The 16,809-nt window shown below is 46.5% G+C and overlaps 1 protein-coding gene across 6 annotated transcripts in view; it reads right to left on the reverse strand.

Annotated features, from left to right (window-relative positions):
• SMARCC1 (SWI/SNF related, matrix associated, actin dependent regulator of chromatin subfamily c member 1) overlaps positions 1-16,809 on the reverse strand; it is a 94,322-nt gene that overhangs the window by 10,954 nt on the left and 66,559 nt on the right. For 2 of the 6 annotated variants that reach the window (XM_054818351.1, XM_054818353.1), the window contains 4 exons: positions 16,589-16,703; positions 15,557-15,711; positions 11,328-11,462; positions 6,008-6,266 (listed from right to left, as the gene is read on the reverse strand). In XM_054818351.1, the coding sequence (XP_054674326.1) occupies positions 6,008-6,266; positions 11,328-11,462; positions 15,557-15,711; positions 16,589-16,703 (664 nt within the window). Of the gene's footprint in view, positions 1-4,000; positions 4,248-6,007; positions 6,267-11,327; positions 11,463-15,556; positions 15,712-16,588; positions 16,704-16,809 lie in introns of those variants that run through there. The other 4 variants (XM_054818355.1, XM_054818354.1, XM_054818356.1 and 1 more) reach the window with 4 other exon arrangements.

Raw genomic sequence — 16,809 nt, forward strand, 5'->3', positions numbered from 1 at the left:
TCACCCGGCGCTGACGACGGAGGCATCGGCGTGCTGAAGTCAGACACCTCCGAACGCCGAGGAGCACCGTGCCGGGCTCGCGGGGCCCCGACGTCCGCAACGACCTCCCTGCTGAGGGCTCACCGTTATCTTTCTACGACAAAGCACGTACGATGGAAGACACTTCTGTCAAAAAGCTGCTCCGTGTGTCGCAGCAGCAAGGACAACCGTTCTGCAGGGCAGCACCGCTAACCTTCAAATATTAATGGATCTTCAATAATACATTCCTGTAAGGAGTTCGGAGCTGCTCACGCTTACCGGAGAAGCTCTGCAGATGTTAACACGACAGTCCGGTGCAAGTCACTAAAATACCATCCAGCATCCTCAGAGGAATCGCTGTCCCCTGGCTGACTCTTATTTACTGTTCTAGCCCCATAACACCTCTTGCCTGGCCGGGTTTTCATATGGTCAAGAACATACCTGCGAGCACCCGACGTGGCTTTAGTATTTCTGCGTTACCAACCACCGAAACACCTTGCAAACCCACAACTACGCCCGTACTACGGCGCTGTGGATGAATAAACACCGCAAAGCCATTTACCGCCCGTACGACCCTGCTTTCCTTTTATCTGACTACTCCCTGCGTGGCTCCTGCTAGCAAAGCTCATGACCTGCGATGGATAAAAAAAGAAAGCACTGTCAGTTCTTCGAAAATGTTTACTAAAAGGAAGTGAACTCAAAAATCCTTATCTGTACCAAAAAAATCCTGGAATTGCAATCAGTCCAACAGGAAAGTAAATAGCATTCAGTAGCTTGATTTAAACCCACAAGTTTTAAGTAATGAAACGCACAACCCTTACTTGAAAAACCGCAAGACCAAAATTACTTACAAAGCATTCTTTTGAATATTTCAGCCATCGACAGAAAATTATGCAAAATATATTGGGGGGGAAAGGTTATTAAAGTTACTCATCCAGCTGTAATGGAAAGCGTTTCCTTACCTCCTTACTCCATTTCTGCTTTGGGTCAGAAATCATTTACTAGCTGAAAACCCTCTTGAAAGGGAGAGTTAATTAATGACAGCTATTAATACACATCTCTCTCTCTCCCTCCAAGAGTTTCAAGAAGCCTCTCGTGTTACACACCACAAGTATCACTACCACGAGGCACTTCTCATTTCACAGATAAGCAGAGCAGCGCACAAAGAGAAATCGATAAGGCGCTTCGAACGATACAACCAGCAGCGAGGCTGGTAACACAGGAAGAAACTGGGAATTTTATTTTCTGTTATAATTACAAGGTACAGCTTTTCACGGTGAAATTGGAATCCCGCTTTATTTTTGTGTTTTAAAAGTCTTCATTCCAAGGGAAAGGAAAGAACAAAGCCATGGGAGAAGCAGCAAAAGCTTCTAAGATGACTCTGGCTGTGTGTCACGTGCTGTCCGCTGCAAAATTTTTGCTCTACGTGGAATTCACCAGCAGCTCTCCTCTCTGGAAGAGCTCTCCTGGCTCATCTTGATTTCTCTCTCACCAAACCTGCCCGTGGGCGCTGGCCTCCGGACTGATTGCAGCTCTTCAGCACGTCCCAAGGAATTGTACGGTCCAGCAGAACCAGATGCGGCCACGCCGATGAACAGCGGCTCACTGCAAGGACTGACCCTCGACCGGAGATGTTCACGAGCTGCTTCTGGAGACTGACATCTAAGCTTGCTTTCTTCCGGAAAGAGCTTTACCTTTAACTTTTAGTTAAGAGATTTAGCTTAAACTGCTTCTGCCTCTGAATCCAGAAAAGCCATAAGCAGGAATTTTTTTTCTTCTTCTTCCATTTATAGATGCCTTTTCAGACCCTTTAATCACTTTGTTTCCTACCATCTATCTCCTCAGCTTTCGTCAATCACCTTAAAGACATCCGACTTAGCATTTTGTTCACGGTCTACTGAACCAAACACTTTTAGTCACTATTAAGGTCAGAAACCTGTTTGAAAACATCAGTGAGAACCAAGGTAAAGTCTGGAGTTAAACCCACGCAGCCGAACAGGAAACTGTGCAGGGTATTTCCATCCCCAGCTTCCCGTCGGGGCTGTGCTTTGGAAGGCTGCTCATCGGCGCTTCTCACTCACAGCTCCGTTGTTTCAGGATTTTTCTCCAACACAAAGCGAATGGGTCTGTTCTTCCCGCAGAGCGGTCAGACGAGCGGGCAGCGACTTCTCTGAGTCTCCAATAACCTCTTTATACCTGAGCGAAGAACGACACCGCGGCGTTCACCGCTGAGGCTTCTTGAAATTGGGCTCGAATTGGGCAACCTTTGGGAAAGCTGGTCGTTACTGGAGAGAAGCTGAGAACGCAGGTAAGGAAAATACTCCTCCTCACAAAAGCATGTCGAGTTCTGCACTGGGCAGCTGTACACCAGCACCTCTGAACCCAGAGCTTCATCTACAGGGCTAAGAGCAGCAAGAAAGAGCTTTCAAGTTTTCTCCTGCAAGCATGTCTCAGCCCTCTCTAGCAGGGATTACCTCTGCGAGGTGAAATTCATCTACCCAGACCCTCCAAATTTTGCTCCCTCTACCAAGACTGCAAGAGACCCATGCAGTGGAGGACCCTGACACGGATGCGTGGCCAGGAAGGTGAAGTTCACCAGTTTGTTTCAAAGGATCCCAAATGAGCAACCGCGCAGCAAAACTTGCTGCTGACCTATGTACGTACAGGTCTGTCATGAGAGCGTCGGACCGTTCACGCTCAAAGACCTACAAGTCAAATAAATACACCAGTTGCCCTCAGAATGTCAAAGTGAGGAAGATATGTAGGATATGACAGAGGTTCTGTAGTATTTAACACATTCAGCACAGAATCAGAGAGTCCTGGAACGGTTTGGGTTGAAGGGACCTCCCAGCCCACCCAGTGCCACCCCTGCCATGGGCAGGGACACCCTCCACTAGCCCAGCTTGCCCAAAGCCCCATCCAACCTGGCCTTGAACCCTGCCAGGGAGCCAGGGGCAGCCACAGCTTCTCTGGGCACCCTGGGCCAGGGCCTCAGCACCCTCACAGGGAAGGATTTCTGCCTCACATCCCATCTCCATCTCCCCTCCTGCAGCTTCAGGCCATGCCCCTTGGCCTGGCACTCCCTGATGAACGGTCCCTCTCCACGACCAACACGATGTGATAAGGGATTATTTTTTAACGTACATAATACGCGGGGGGTGTGCGCACACAAAACGCAACTGCTGACCACTTCAGTCTGCCGTTAAGATTTCTGGAGACTGTAACTTCGCGCCACAGAAATCTCTCCAGCAGAGTCACCCTGCGCCAATGTACTGATCTGTGAAGGAAAGTCAAACTCTGGGCATCTTAAACTACCCAAATGGAAAATCAGATCAATTTGTGAGACTGAAGGATCCCCAAGTTACTATTTCCACCCCCCCCCCCCCAGGACTGGATCAGAGTTTAAGCGTTGAACTCACTCGAGGAAACAGCGAACGTTTTCTCTCCTTGCCCTCGAGTTACGCAAAACTCCACCGAGAAGCCAAAGAGCTCTGGTATGAAGCTGTGGACTTCCCAAGCAGTTGTAACAAACTTAAGAGCCCGAGGAAAACAGACCGCTTTGCTTTCCAGGTGAGATCAGGCGGGACACAGGAGAAGCAGCAGAGTCAAACTTGACTCAAAGCCTCTCAAAGGGCCTCTGAATTCTCACCTTCACGAAAGTATCAAACCAGTGAACGGTCACACTAGGCAAAGGGCACCATCCTGCACCGGCACGGCACGGCACCAGATGCTTCACTGTTGCCGGAGTCAGAAGCTGCTCCTCATCCATCAGTTTGCCACCGTCTAACAGGAGGGGTGGTGGAAAAGTCAATCTATTGACTAACTTTAATCAAATCTGAGAGAGAGACGTGCTGACTAATTACCACAGTACCGCACTCCCCACGACAGACACTGAAAGGGGTCACTGGGGATACGGAGGGCCTGGATGATTATGCTGGGGCTGAAGCAATAAGGTATTATGTGAACCAAGGATGTGAATGTGTTAGAAATCAAGTTTTATTAGTCCCCTAGTGAATACAACAATACATTTAATCTTGTAACATTTTCAGTCTCAACAGCAGGTTGTAAGTAAGAGCTAGTCTAATGATATGCAATGATTCCCCCCTTTAATCTGTTTTCAATTTGCCATTTTTCCATTTCACAGAGTGTTTCTTCATTCTGCTGCAAAGTGAATAGACCTGAGTTGTCAATACAGCATGCAACAAATTGAGCTAGAATATTATTTAAATCTGAAAAAAAAAAAAAAAGAGAGACCATATTTTATCACACTCTCAATTTCAGCAAAAAACTAAACAGCTCCCCAAACAATGTCAGCATTTTTTGTCCATGAGAGCACAACAAGGCCAGGAACTCACCGACTCTGATCCCTTCAAAAGACAGTTGGCTTACGCGCCTAGATCACAAGGTGGCTACCTCCTACCTTCCTCTCCAACGAGCACTGCTCTGCATCTGTTCATCAAATCAAGTTTTATTACTGCGGAGATTCCGCAGATGGACTAGATGATCTCCAGAGGTCCCTTCCAACCCCTACCGTTCCGTGATTCTGTGATTAGATGCCTCACGTTTTCACGGTCATCCGCAAATCCTGCGGTTTACTGCGCGCTTCTGCTCTTTTCCAAACCTACACGTAACACAGGACTTTTCCCCAGATGAAAACTCCCGCTCCTGTGCGCTTTCTGTTACCACATCCTGGTTTATCATCATACCCCAAACATTTTAGCTTCTTCAGCAGCAGCCTATACAAGACCTTCCGAAATATTTTTGGCTAATAGCCAATTAAGTCATCTTTTAGAATGGTTTTTGGTCAAGCAGTTGACACTTGACCAAGCCTGTTTTCCTTTGCTGGAGTCAATCAGGTTACTCCATGCCAGGTGATGCTATTCTATTTTAAACTCTCATTTCAACAACATTTAGCAAGTGTAGTATGCCTTCAACTTAACTCCCATAAACATCTTCACAGCAAAAGTACAGTATTCGTAGTCCCGATCCCTTTTAACGGTAAAATGGTTTAAAGGTGAGACTGCGAATGCCGTTAGGAACGTTGTGACTCAGCAGTAGGGCTGTTAGTTTCGCCATTAAACACAAATACTTCTTTGGAATAAATGGATGTTCCTCCTCACATGGTGAGGCACAGCCACATCGCCGCCTCCATCCTTTGTTATTAGGAATATCTCCACCCTTGGAGATATCTAAGCCTCGCGAGGATGAGTCCCTTGCAGTCTGATCCGGCTGGCTTTGCTCCGAGCCTGAGACTTTCAAGGGACCCTTCCGACCAACGCGGTTCTGCGACTCTCATCTGCGTCTCGTTCCGGTCCCTTCCCCTAAGGTTTTTTTTACACAGTTAGGTGTGTCATGAACTGGAGAATTGAGAGAATTCTTGCTTTTGAAGGAGCAGAGATCGCTGGGCATAAAAAAAAGTTTAAGGAAATACAAACCAGCTAAAAACATTTGAAAATGACGTTTAGCGGCAGCTCCATTTTTTACTTGAGAGCTTGGTGTGACTGCTGTCTCCAAGGATGGAGACTCCACAGCTTTGCTGGGCAACCTGCTCCAGGGTTTGATGACCCCCACAGGAAAACTAACAAACAAAACAAGTATTTTTCTGTGTCCAGATGGAATTTCATGGCTTTTAATTTGTGCCTATTGCCTCCTGCCGTGCCGCTGGGAGCTACCGAGAAGAGCCCGGCGCTCTCCTCCATTCCCTCCTTTTGGGTATTCGCACGCGTGGATAAGACACCTCCTCCCCAAACTGCATCCGCACGTCTGGTACGGAGACAAAAGCTGTAAAACGAAGCTGCAGTACGAGCAAAGCGCATCTTTCCAGCAAACTCTGTTTCTGTTTTATAAACAGCACCACTATAAACCGCTGCATAACACAGACCATCCCTTACACCTTGCGCAACTTTCTCTGGCGACAAAACATCCTCTGATTTTACTCTATTACGAACGGCGATCAACGTAAAGGGATTTTTCTCCTTCCGACTCTTACCTGGCTGCGGTGGGTGAGGCGGCGGCATTTGGTGGTGCATCATAGGGTACGGTGGGGGCTGCTGATGAGGCAGTAAGCCGGGGTGTGCTGGTGCCCCAAGGGGGTTCATCCCAGGCCCACTGGGGTGCTGGTGAGACTGCTGGGGGTTTTGACTGTGCTGCTGCTCCATTTGCTGGCGAGCCCTTAATTCAGCGTATTTCAGCTGTTCCATGTGAAAATTCTGGCGTTCTGTCAGCAACTGTTGTCTCTGCTGCTCTAACTATGTCAAAAATAGGGGGGGAGAAAGGCAAAGCAAAGAAAATAGTTAAGAACTACACCTTTAAAACACGTTCCTGCAAATCACCTATCCTATTAATACACAACGTCTGAACTGCAGCAGGTTTTGGTAAAGGGTCCAGGCCTTCTTCCAGCTGGAACAGCTGAACTCCCCTTGTACGTCCTGAAGAATCTCTCAGTAATACAACCAACACGTTACTCAGTAAGTACGGTGCAGAGCATTCAGCCTGAACACAATTCGGGAAGAAACTCAACATTTGTCTCTCAATCTTTTGCACGTTGGAACGAGGGGAACAGGAAACTACAGAGATTTTCCAGGGAAAGACCAAAGCAGCATAGTGTGTGACAGCACGAGCTCAGTGATTACAGGCAGAATCCTACGCCATACATTTTGAGTGTAGGACCTGGACATCATTATATCCAGACCACAATGAGTTGCGTTATTGAGAGTATTATTTTTCTAAAACTCACACAATTTAGGCCAATCAACACAAACCAGGTTACTTTGTTTAATGATGAAGCCATGTAGAGAGTAAGCAAGCCCAAAATGAAGAGATAAAGAAGCTACAGAAAATATTTCTTACTATTGGGCATTTATACGCCTTGTCATTGTCATGGTTAAGGAAGCATATGGCATTCGACTTATTTAAGACATCATAACCTATTTTTATATCTATTACTCTTAAGCAATTGGACATGGATTTCTGTGACTAGTTTACAAATATTTAGTGAGCGCTTTAAGATATACTCCATAATTTAGCCGAAAAGCAGGTTGCCAAGGAGACTTCCACCTAGCAGAAGTTCTCCAAAAATCCCAAAGCTCCATCAATACTTTGTGTTAGCAGTTTGCCCGCTGACAAAGCACCGATGGCAACAGAATACTACAGAGCCCGCATTCACCACCGGAACCAGATGGGGACAGAGCCTAATGAATAATACATACTCCTTGTTGGGGGCCGGTTTTCTGCTTGTAGGGACTACAATGTGATTATTCATGCTGCCATGATTCTTTTTTCCTTGACCAATCTGATACGTCAGCGGGAAAAACTTGATAAAATGAAGAGACACGTACACCGATGGTGTAATTGTGCATGTGTGGAAACAGATTCTGGAGGTGGCAGGCAGTTCAGAGAGGAATTACTGCAAGTGACCCGAAACAAAGGCTTAGGCAAGGAGTACGGCTGCACCGTACTTTTTATATTCTTCTGTATTCCCGCTTTGCTCTCTTCACGGTACCTTACTCCTGCCACGGTTTAAAAAGCAGTAGTCTTTGCAAGCATCCCCAAAGAGCATCCAGTCTCTGAACACACACCTTGTACTTTGGAAAACCAGCGAAAAGTTCTCTTCCACACCTTCTCTCCCCTCAGGATGAGAAAAGGGAGGTGGACAGAGGAAAGAGGTAAAAACACAAGTTACAAACACAAGCTGGTCTTAAAACCGATGCAGAGCCCAAACCACCTGGTTCTGTACTTGTAATAAGTTCAGAAGCAGGTTTACGGACACAACCTGCTGTCGTAGCCCCACGTTAGCATTAAGACAATTGGTAGTAACACGCTTTTCTCTTGGACACTCTATCAATAACTCGCATTTGCTCTTCAACTCCCAAAACGGAGTTATATCTGCAGCGGACGTCAGGCAAGAGCAAGGCTAGGCACCTTAACGAAGATCAGCATGCACCCGTCTGCCACGTAACCTCCCTACACAACCCGATCCATGAAATCGGCCAAATTTTTAGGTACGCAGTCATGAATACTACGCTCTCGACGATCTTCAAATTTGCAACAGCGTGTTTTTGCACTGTTAGAAAGCGATTCACAATTAGAAGGAGCTATTACAAGCACTTAATGTATACTCATACGATAACCGCCACTGTACTCCAATTTCACCTTCAGCAAGTAACTCCTCCCTGAACAGAAATGGGTAAAGAAAGCGTTCGTGTGCTATTATAAATTCTGGGTCAACAAGGCTCCTACCAAGAGGATCCCTGGTTAGACACAGAGTTGGCAGCACTGAAATTACTCTAGCTTAAAGGCTGAAGTAAATGTGTCTTGCCTAAAATCTAACACCCTCCAGTCCACAGCACTGATTTCTTTTAACACTTAGAATCGCCTTACCTTTACTATAATAAAAAGTCGTCGCAGCAAATAACATACGCATAGCGTGCAATGGCACCGAGGAATTTTTTTGCTTTAATTATTCCACTAAATATCTACAATGACAGGTGAAAAGACTGAGTTTAACTACCAGAAAGCCAAGGGAAAAAATTTGTATGCACATTTTTAAAAAGGAAAATGTCATATGCCTCAAAATGGGAAAAACCCCACCTGTCACTAATAGAATATATCCCCCAAAGAAAGAAATCTACAGAGAACCTTTTCAAAATAGTTAGGTCCATTTCTTGAGCTGCCAATCAGTGTCAGAGGCAAACACCACACTGAAGTGGTTGAGGATGCTGAGCAATCTAGAAATTCCTGCTGACATTCTGCTACAACAGAAGACCACAGTTTGTCAAACTCTATCAGTGTGATTAACGCCAAAGCGAGGATGTAAATTCCATTAAATTCGCATGGGAGGGCAAATGTGAAAACCCCTAGAATTATGAGTTGATAATTTCAACACATCTAGAGTAATTGCCTATTGACAAAAATGAGGAAGCTATGCAACAGAAGAATTAAAAAAAATGACCAGTCCGATAAAAATGAAGTTTTGGGTCATCTTTAGAGTGGCTGGAGAGAAACCGCTTCTCTGAAAGCCTGTTGCACTATAGCTGAAAGAACACCTCGTAACTGCTGCGTAACCCCGCCACTGGCAGGCAGAGACAGCATCTCTTCCACGTTATACCCTCATCTGAGGGATGCACAGGTCTCCAGTACGGCATCGCTAACAGTGCTACACTATAAATACAACCCTGCCTGGGACGCACTCGGTATGTGCTCTCTTAGTGTCACCACCTTCTTCAGCTGGTTAGACCTCAATCAAGACCCGTGCCCTGGCTCACTGCCTCGCTAGCTTGGGGACAGCATCTAACAACCTTCTTGCTTGGCTTATCCAACTCCTCCTCCTCCTCCATCGCGCTTCATCATCAGATTTGCCAGTTCAGCTTTGTTCTATTTTAGAATCCCAGAATCGTTTAGGCTGGAAAAGACCCTTGAGATCACGGAGTCCAACCGTTACCCCAGCACTGCCCAGCCCACCACTAACCCACGTCCCCAAGCACCACATCTACACGGCTCTGAAATCCCTCCAGGGACGGGGACTCCACCACTGCCCTGGGCAGCCTGGCCCAGGGCTTGACAGCCCTTTGGGGGAAGAAAGGTTTCCTGATCTCCAGTCTAAACCTCCCCTGGCACAACTTGAGGCCGTTTCCTCTCGTCCTATCGCTTCTTCCTTGGGAGAAGAGACCGACCCCCACCTGGCTACACCCTCCTTTCAGGGAGCTGTAGAGAGCCATCAGGTCTCCCCTCAGCCTCCTCTTCTCCAGGCTAAACCACCCCAGTTCCCTCAGCCGCTCCTCATCAGACTTGTGCTCCAGACCTGGCACCACTTGGTTGCCCTTCTCTGGACACGCTCCAGCACCTCAATGTCCTTCTTGGAGCGAGGGGCCCAAAACTGAACCCAGCACTCGAGGTGCGGCCTCACCAGTGCCGAGTACAGGGGGACGGTCACTGCCCTGGTCCTGCTGGCCACGCTATTGCTGACACAAGCCAGGATGCTGTTGGCCCCCTTGGCCACCTGGGCACGCTGCTGGCTCACGTTCAGCCGGCTGTCGACCAACACCCCCAGGTCCTTTTCCGCCGGGCAGCTTTCCAGCCACTCTGCCCCACGCCTGTAGCGTTGCCTGGGCTTGGTGTGACCCAAGGGCAGGGCCCGGCACTGAGCCTCGTTGAACCTCACAGAGTTGCCTCGGCCCATGGATCCAGCCTGTCCAGATCCCTCTGCAGAGCCTTCCTGCCCCCCAGCAGATCAACGCTCCCGCCCAACCTGGCATCGTCTGCGAACTGACTGAGGGTGCCCTCGATCCCCTCGTCCAGATCACTGATGAAGATATTAAAGAGAACTGGCCCCAGTACTGAGCCCTGGGAACACCGCTTGTGACCGGCCACCAACTGGGTTTCACTCCATTCACCACAACTCTCTGGGCCCAGCCATCCAGCCAGTTCTTTATCCAACGAAGCATGCGCCCGTCCAAGCCATGAGCAGGCAGTTTCTCCAGGAGAATGCTGTGGCAAACTGTGTCAAAAGTTTTACTAAAGTCCAGGTAGACATATCCACAGCCTCTCCCTCATCCGCTAGGTGGGTCACCTTCTCATAGAAGGAGATCAGGTTGGCCAAGCAGGACCCTTTGATACTCTTCTGTTCCCCATGAGCAACCACCTTTTCCCATCTCCTGACATCATTGCTTCCTTCCCTTCTCCTGAAGCTGCTGTTGCCCCCTCCAGCTCAGGCAAATCCCTCATCACCACAAAATGAAAAGCTGTTACTCCTGAGTGCGTATCCTTCTGCTACCGCATCTCACTTCGAGGACTTTCCTAAGAGCTACTGAGAATGCCCTCCAAAAAAACCAAAACCACCCACCTGAACTACATGCTTAACCCCAAATCTCCAGTCTAAACTGTGTCAGGAAGGAAAGGCAGAGTCGGTTTCCCTTCCCTTCGGGAAGCAAGGTTTCCACCCATTTCACTCTCTTTACAGGCAAAGGTCATTCTTACATCAGGTATCTTTCATGTGATAACACCTACATAAAGGCTGAGGACCTTCAGCAGGAATTCCACATTCATATTTAGATGACAGAAGAAAGGATTAGGAAGCAAATCTAGGATACCGCCAGTCTGCCGCTGATGGTAAAGAGAAGATGCTGGATAAAGGAGGAGAGGGCTCAAACGCTACCGTAGGGGGTAATTATGAATTCCAGCTGAAGTAGACAGACCTGCATAAAGGTGAGGAACAGCTGAAGTTGGCAGTTTTCCAGCTGTTAGCATACAGACATCTTGGCAGTGACTGATTTAATGCAGATTTTAAGAGATTAGTACGCTCCCCTACTTACTGCCTCTTTCTCTCTGTCCATAATGGTCTCCAGCTCCTCAAAATGGCGAAGTTTTATCTCCAGCTTCTTCATCTGCGTTTCCACCAGAAGAGCAACCAGGGACTTGATTTTTCTTTCTTCCACTGCTGCTAGGTGCTGAGGATAAAACACAGGTTTTGCTTTACAGGCATTTCACAAAAATAAAGTGCTTTAAGGGAACAAATAAGCCAACTACGCCTGCATCTAGTTTCAAGCATCCTGTTCCACTTCTGGACAGAAAACAGGACATTAGATTATCAATCTGATGCTTGGGAACAGAAGCCCTTGGAAGATTATTAAGCTTTTAATCAAATAAATAGGTGTCAAGCTTTAATACAAGAGGTATTGTGGGTGCTCAGGACTCATAAGCAATCCAGCTTTGCCTCGAAGCCTTCCGAGCGCTGCGCAACAGAGCGTGCTTTCAGTGGAAATGCAAATGAGGGAGCAAGGGGACGTTGTACCGAGTCAGCTGTAGGTCATCCAAAAAGCTTCCACCAACACACACAGAGGAGGCTTTTACCTGGAACGACCCACAAAACCAGTGAGATGACTCCTGCATGCCTTTGCCATTAAAATATTTGTTGCTCGAGTAAATGAGAAGCTACGTATGTCATTAAGCATATTCCCATTACATGCAGCACCACACCACCAAACCAGCAGCTTTCTCAGCGCAGCAGTTCCACCTCAGGCTAGGGAGAAATTGCAGAGAAATCTACATGGATATGAGAAGAAAATACTTAAAAAAAAAAAAATCTCCAGTTTCCTTTTATACCCAGGTTGCATCGTATCCCTATTGCAGAAGAAAGCTGAAGGCAAAGCTGTATCTAAACTGCAAAAGCGAACGCCAGAAAAAGACAAATAGGTTCTTTACAAGGCTTTAGCTTTACCCCATTTACATATACACGCTTGCACATAAATGCTACGGGAGATATATATATATATGATACATGAGACAGCCTATGAAAGTGTTTCGCATTTTCCAAGCAGGAAATGATGCCTTCTACTGGCTTTTGTTAAAAGCCTGCTGTACAAAATGACAATACACTCCAAACACCCATCATGAACACTGCTCGGGAGTTGCTGAATTAATAGTCAAAGGATGCCTCCGACCACAGTGTCCAAGCGAAGCCTTACGGACACGTCCAAGGGCTGAGGGGAAGGAGGGCGGGCTTTTGAGAAGGGAAAGGTGAGGGCCGAGGGGAAGAAGGAATAAAGAGAAAGCTGGAGCTCATCCAGCTCAAGCTGCAGACAGGCTCATCTTTCACAATCTGTGCCCCAAACTCTGGCTCAGAACTGGGAGAAATACTGTGCTGGAGAGAAGCAGCATTAGAAAACTCCCTGGTAATCCTAATTATAAACAGAATGTCTCAAAAACGTATGATATCATTTCCATCACTGTCGTGTCACTTGACAGCATTGACCTCTGGTAACCCACCAGCAATAAAGCAAATCTCAGTAAATCCAGATAACATACACTCAAGGCTCTCAAAGTTTAATTTTAAATCAGGTACAGCTTGAGAGAACCAGCCATCCCCCAAGTTCATCTCACAGCACACCGCTGTGAAATTCAAGTAGGCTATTCAGTTAAATACAGACCAAGCACTGGTGCACGCATCTGAAAAAGTAACAAGCGGCTGACAGAACCAGAAAATTTAGCACCAGTTAATACTGTTTAGTAAAACAAACTCATTTGTATGAAAAGTCAGAGTGACAGAAGTGCCTTTGTTGATACACACAGCCTTCTGACAGTCATTCTGCCTTGCTGGATGTGTGAAATTTTAATAACGAAACCAGATTAACACAAAATCAGCAAGGCACATGATTAGGTAAAAGACAGGTCTCAAAATACACATTAGAAAGGAAATCGTCACCACAGTTTTTCCTGAAGAGACCGCTCCTTAGCCTGGCATTACCCATGGGGTCACTACTGACTGCGCTCGACAAAAAAACCCAGGAGGGCAAAATTAATAGGGATTTAAATTGTCTGATAAAACACATTGCTGCATCCAGCTAAAGTCACAAATAAGCCAAGACGACGATGGTACGTGACGTTACCCTGGGACGCAGCGGTTCTGAACGACCTGAGCATCACTAAGCCAGCCAGGGGACCTGGCCTCTGGCTGAGGGTGGGTGAAGAACAACCCTTTGGTTTGCTATTGAAACCCGGAGCGCTCGACACGAGCACGGCCGCGACTGCCTCGGCTTCTGCCCCCTGACAAGGTCCTGACTTCAGTTTCGCTGCTCAGAAATTCCTGGATGAATACGGATGAACTTGGGAGGAAGCACAAGACTAGCTGCCGACCTAGCACGCACACGTTAACGACCTGGGGGTGCTGGGGGACGAGAAGCTCCACGTCAGCCGGCAACGTGCGCTGGCAGCCCAGAAAGCCACCCGTGTCCTGGGCTGCGTGTCCAGCAGCGTGAGCAGCAGGTCGACACCGTTTCTCACGTAAGTGGCTTCAGCAATAAGCTGTCCTATCTCAAAAGGACAAAAACCTTCAAGTGCCTGCCTTTAACCCCTCTTTCTCCTTAGAAGTCAACTGCAAGATTCCCCTGATATAAAATCATAAGGAAAACGATTTTGTATTGGCTCTTCACGTGACCAAGTCTGGAGTTTATTGTGAAGAATGGAATTACTCTCTCAGACAAGATACGGCTCACTGAAAGCCTTAATATTGTCTGGGTTTTTAAGCGGGAAGAGAAATCCCTGTTGAACTTGAATTCTACTCTGAAGTCTGAACATCCTAATTATAACATATTATCTCCTGTAATATAAAGCTAAAATTCTGCTAGAATATTATTACTACCATAATGAAAACTGCCATCAGCCAAGTCCCTTCTCCCTCTAGCACTCGTTATCACCAGAGGAAGGAAAGTAGGAGATCATCTTTATTTGGAGCAAGCAGCCTTCCGTAAAAGAGAGATTAAATTTCATGCCTCCTTATATACACCCAGGGTTGGTTTTTCTTCCTCAACTTGGCTGAAAATATAGGTAAGTCTGATGAACTGAAAGTAACTTACTCTCAGCAAGAGCTCGGTGCTTGGAGCACCGTAGGTTCGGACGCAGACTGGCGAAGTGATGCACAAGGGAGCCAGATCGGACTCTGCACTTCACCGAAATAACGAACCCGGAGTTTGGCTGCAAAGCGGGATTCCGCACAGGTCGGGTGCCTCGCTCTGACACTAAGCAATGCTGAAACGCGTGGGTTTTAGAACCTGGCTTGAATGGTAGTAACTAAAAATATCTTCAAACCTCATGGGTTCATCAAGGAGGGACTGCATCATCGTGACAACACCTATCAGCACGCTGTCCTCAATATGTATGACATGGTTGGGGAAAAAAGTCTCAAGCTAAAGAGTCAAAGATCGAGACTGCAAGAGTCAGTACGACACACGCGACACCTCGTGTTCTAGAAGTCCGCTGGGAAATAAACACCATCCACGTTTCGCTTTTGGTTTCTGTAAAGTACGTGACATGGAACACAGCACTGAATCCAAGAGTGATTCAGAAAGCCAAACTAGAACTAAAAAAAAAAGTAAAGAGAAAATTGATTTTGAAAAAGATATTCTGAAAGAAGTGAAGGCGGTCTGGTTCCTGCAAAAAGAAAATGAAAGACAACATGCAATTAGTAATTATAAGGTAAAGAAAAGCTGTTAGGACACAAAACCCACAGCTCATTAAGGGACTATAGCCAAACAAACAGAAGTTTAATGACAGGAAGACAAGAACGTGCTTTTAACAGGCACACAGTACCTCTTCACACAAAAATCATTAAGTTGTCTATAAAAATTGAAAAGCTAGAAGTGAACATCGCACTGGTTTTACAGACAGTCCAAGCGCAGGAGGCTTGCGTCACGTCCGCAGAACAGCCGGGGGCACAGCGAAAAAGGCAACGTAAGGGTTTTGTCACCCAGACCTGTGCCCTCACCACTACAGCCAGACCTATCGGGCAGAAAAAAGTCTTTCCAAAAGCGACAAACGCATTTTGGGACTATTTCTTAGGGATGTTCGACTTTGCAATCATAGAAGAGGCTAAATTAGAATTGTACTTAGGAGTTCAAGCAGAAGAAACTGAAGATGGCACTTGTGCTCCTTCAAGGTATTAGGGATTAGAACGTGAAACTGCACACATTTGGCACAAAGGACCATTTTGAGAAGAATTCTCATGTGAACTGGAAAGCAAGCCAATGGATATTCGTGCAAAACAAACCTTTGCTTTGGTGGCAGCTGAGGCAAGGGCAGCAGCTGCAGCTGTAGCTACGTTTCCTTCCGAGATTTCATGTTCCACTTTCTTCTTCCCAGCCTCGTTTTCTTTGTCTTTGCTTGCATCAACGTTCTCCTTGTTCTCTTCTGCCTCCTTTTCTTCTGGAAGAGATTTCCCGCCAAGTCCGTTACGTGCGTTCTCCCCTTGCTAACAGTATCGCACCGGGACAGGAATTGCACTACGCACACTGCTATTAGTCACATTAATTCATCCACAAACTGTCACATTCCTACGTTATAGTACTGCTACTCGTCCAAATGCCGACAGGGGAACAATTTTAGCCTAAGAGGATCTGATCCAACAAATAGGGCAACTTTAAATGCTTTTAGTTTCCATCCTGTCAATTCATCTTCTGCCATCAGCTTAGTCTCATCAGAACAATTTCAGCTGCATTTCCAAATCAACTCCCATTATTTCATCAAATCCAAGTGCTGCTTGTTCTACCTGGTGCTAAAATACTGCATGTAAGTTCCAGGAAAAAACTATGTGGTACAAGGGGAACACGTTAAAAATAAATAATGTCTTATATAGAGAAAAAAAACCCCCGAGTACTCCTCAGCCTGTCAAAATAAAGGCTCCGCACCACTTCCCAGGGAAACCGAGCTAACCATATTAACTTCTAAGGGTAGAAGCGAGCAGTCCCACTTCTTTGCATCACAAATGATCAAATGGCGTGCAATACAGGCAAAAGAAAATAATTTGTATGACCTACACGCACTTCGCTACTGCAATTTCGTCACCCAGTCGCTACAGGCAGCGACGGAAAGCTCAGCTGAGGTCTAAAATGAGTTCAGGAAAGAATTTAGTGCCTGAGCTCTGCAGTGAAATTAAACTAGAATATTTACTAGTGAACCATGAAGCAGCCTGATGTGCAAGAGGAAGTATTTCTGCCACGGCTGAGTTTATAGACTCTTCCGACCACTTCAGAGGAAGGCTCTTACAGCTCTCTCAGCTTGGGGAACAGCTGGGAACCATTACCTGGCTTGGGGTCTGCAGTCACGTCGCTGTCTTGCTCTTTTTCGGAATTCCTCTCATTTTCTCCTTCTTGTACTTTATCGCCTTCCTCAATTTCACTCTCCGCTTTGTTTTCAACCTAAATGGGATGAAAATTGGTTGAAGAATGAGAGCTATAGAAGACATTCACTGTTAACTTCGTTTATAGCTTTCAAATTAATTCACTATCATAAAGGAAGAGATTA

The sequence above is a fragment of the Grus americana genome, chromosome 2 (genome assembly GCF_028858705.1).
Source record: "Grus americana isolate bGruAme1 chromosome 2, bGruAme1.mat, whole genome shotgun sequence".
NCBI lineage: Eukaryota > Metazoa > Chordata > Aves > Gruiformes > Gruidae > Grus > Grus americana.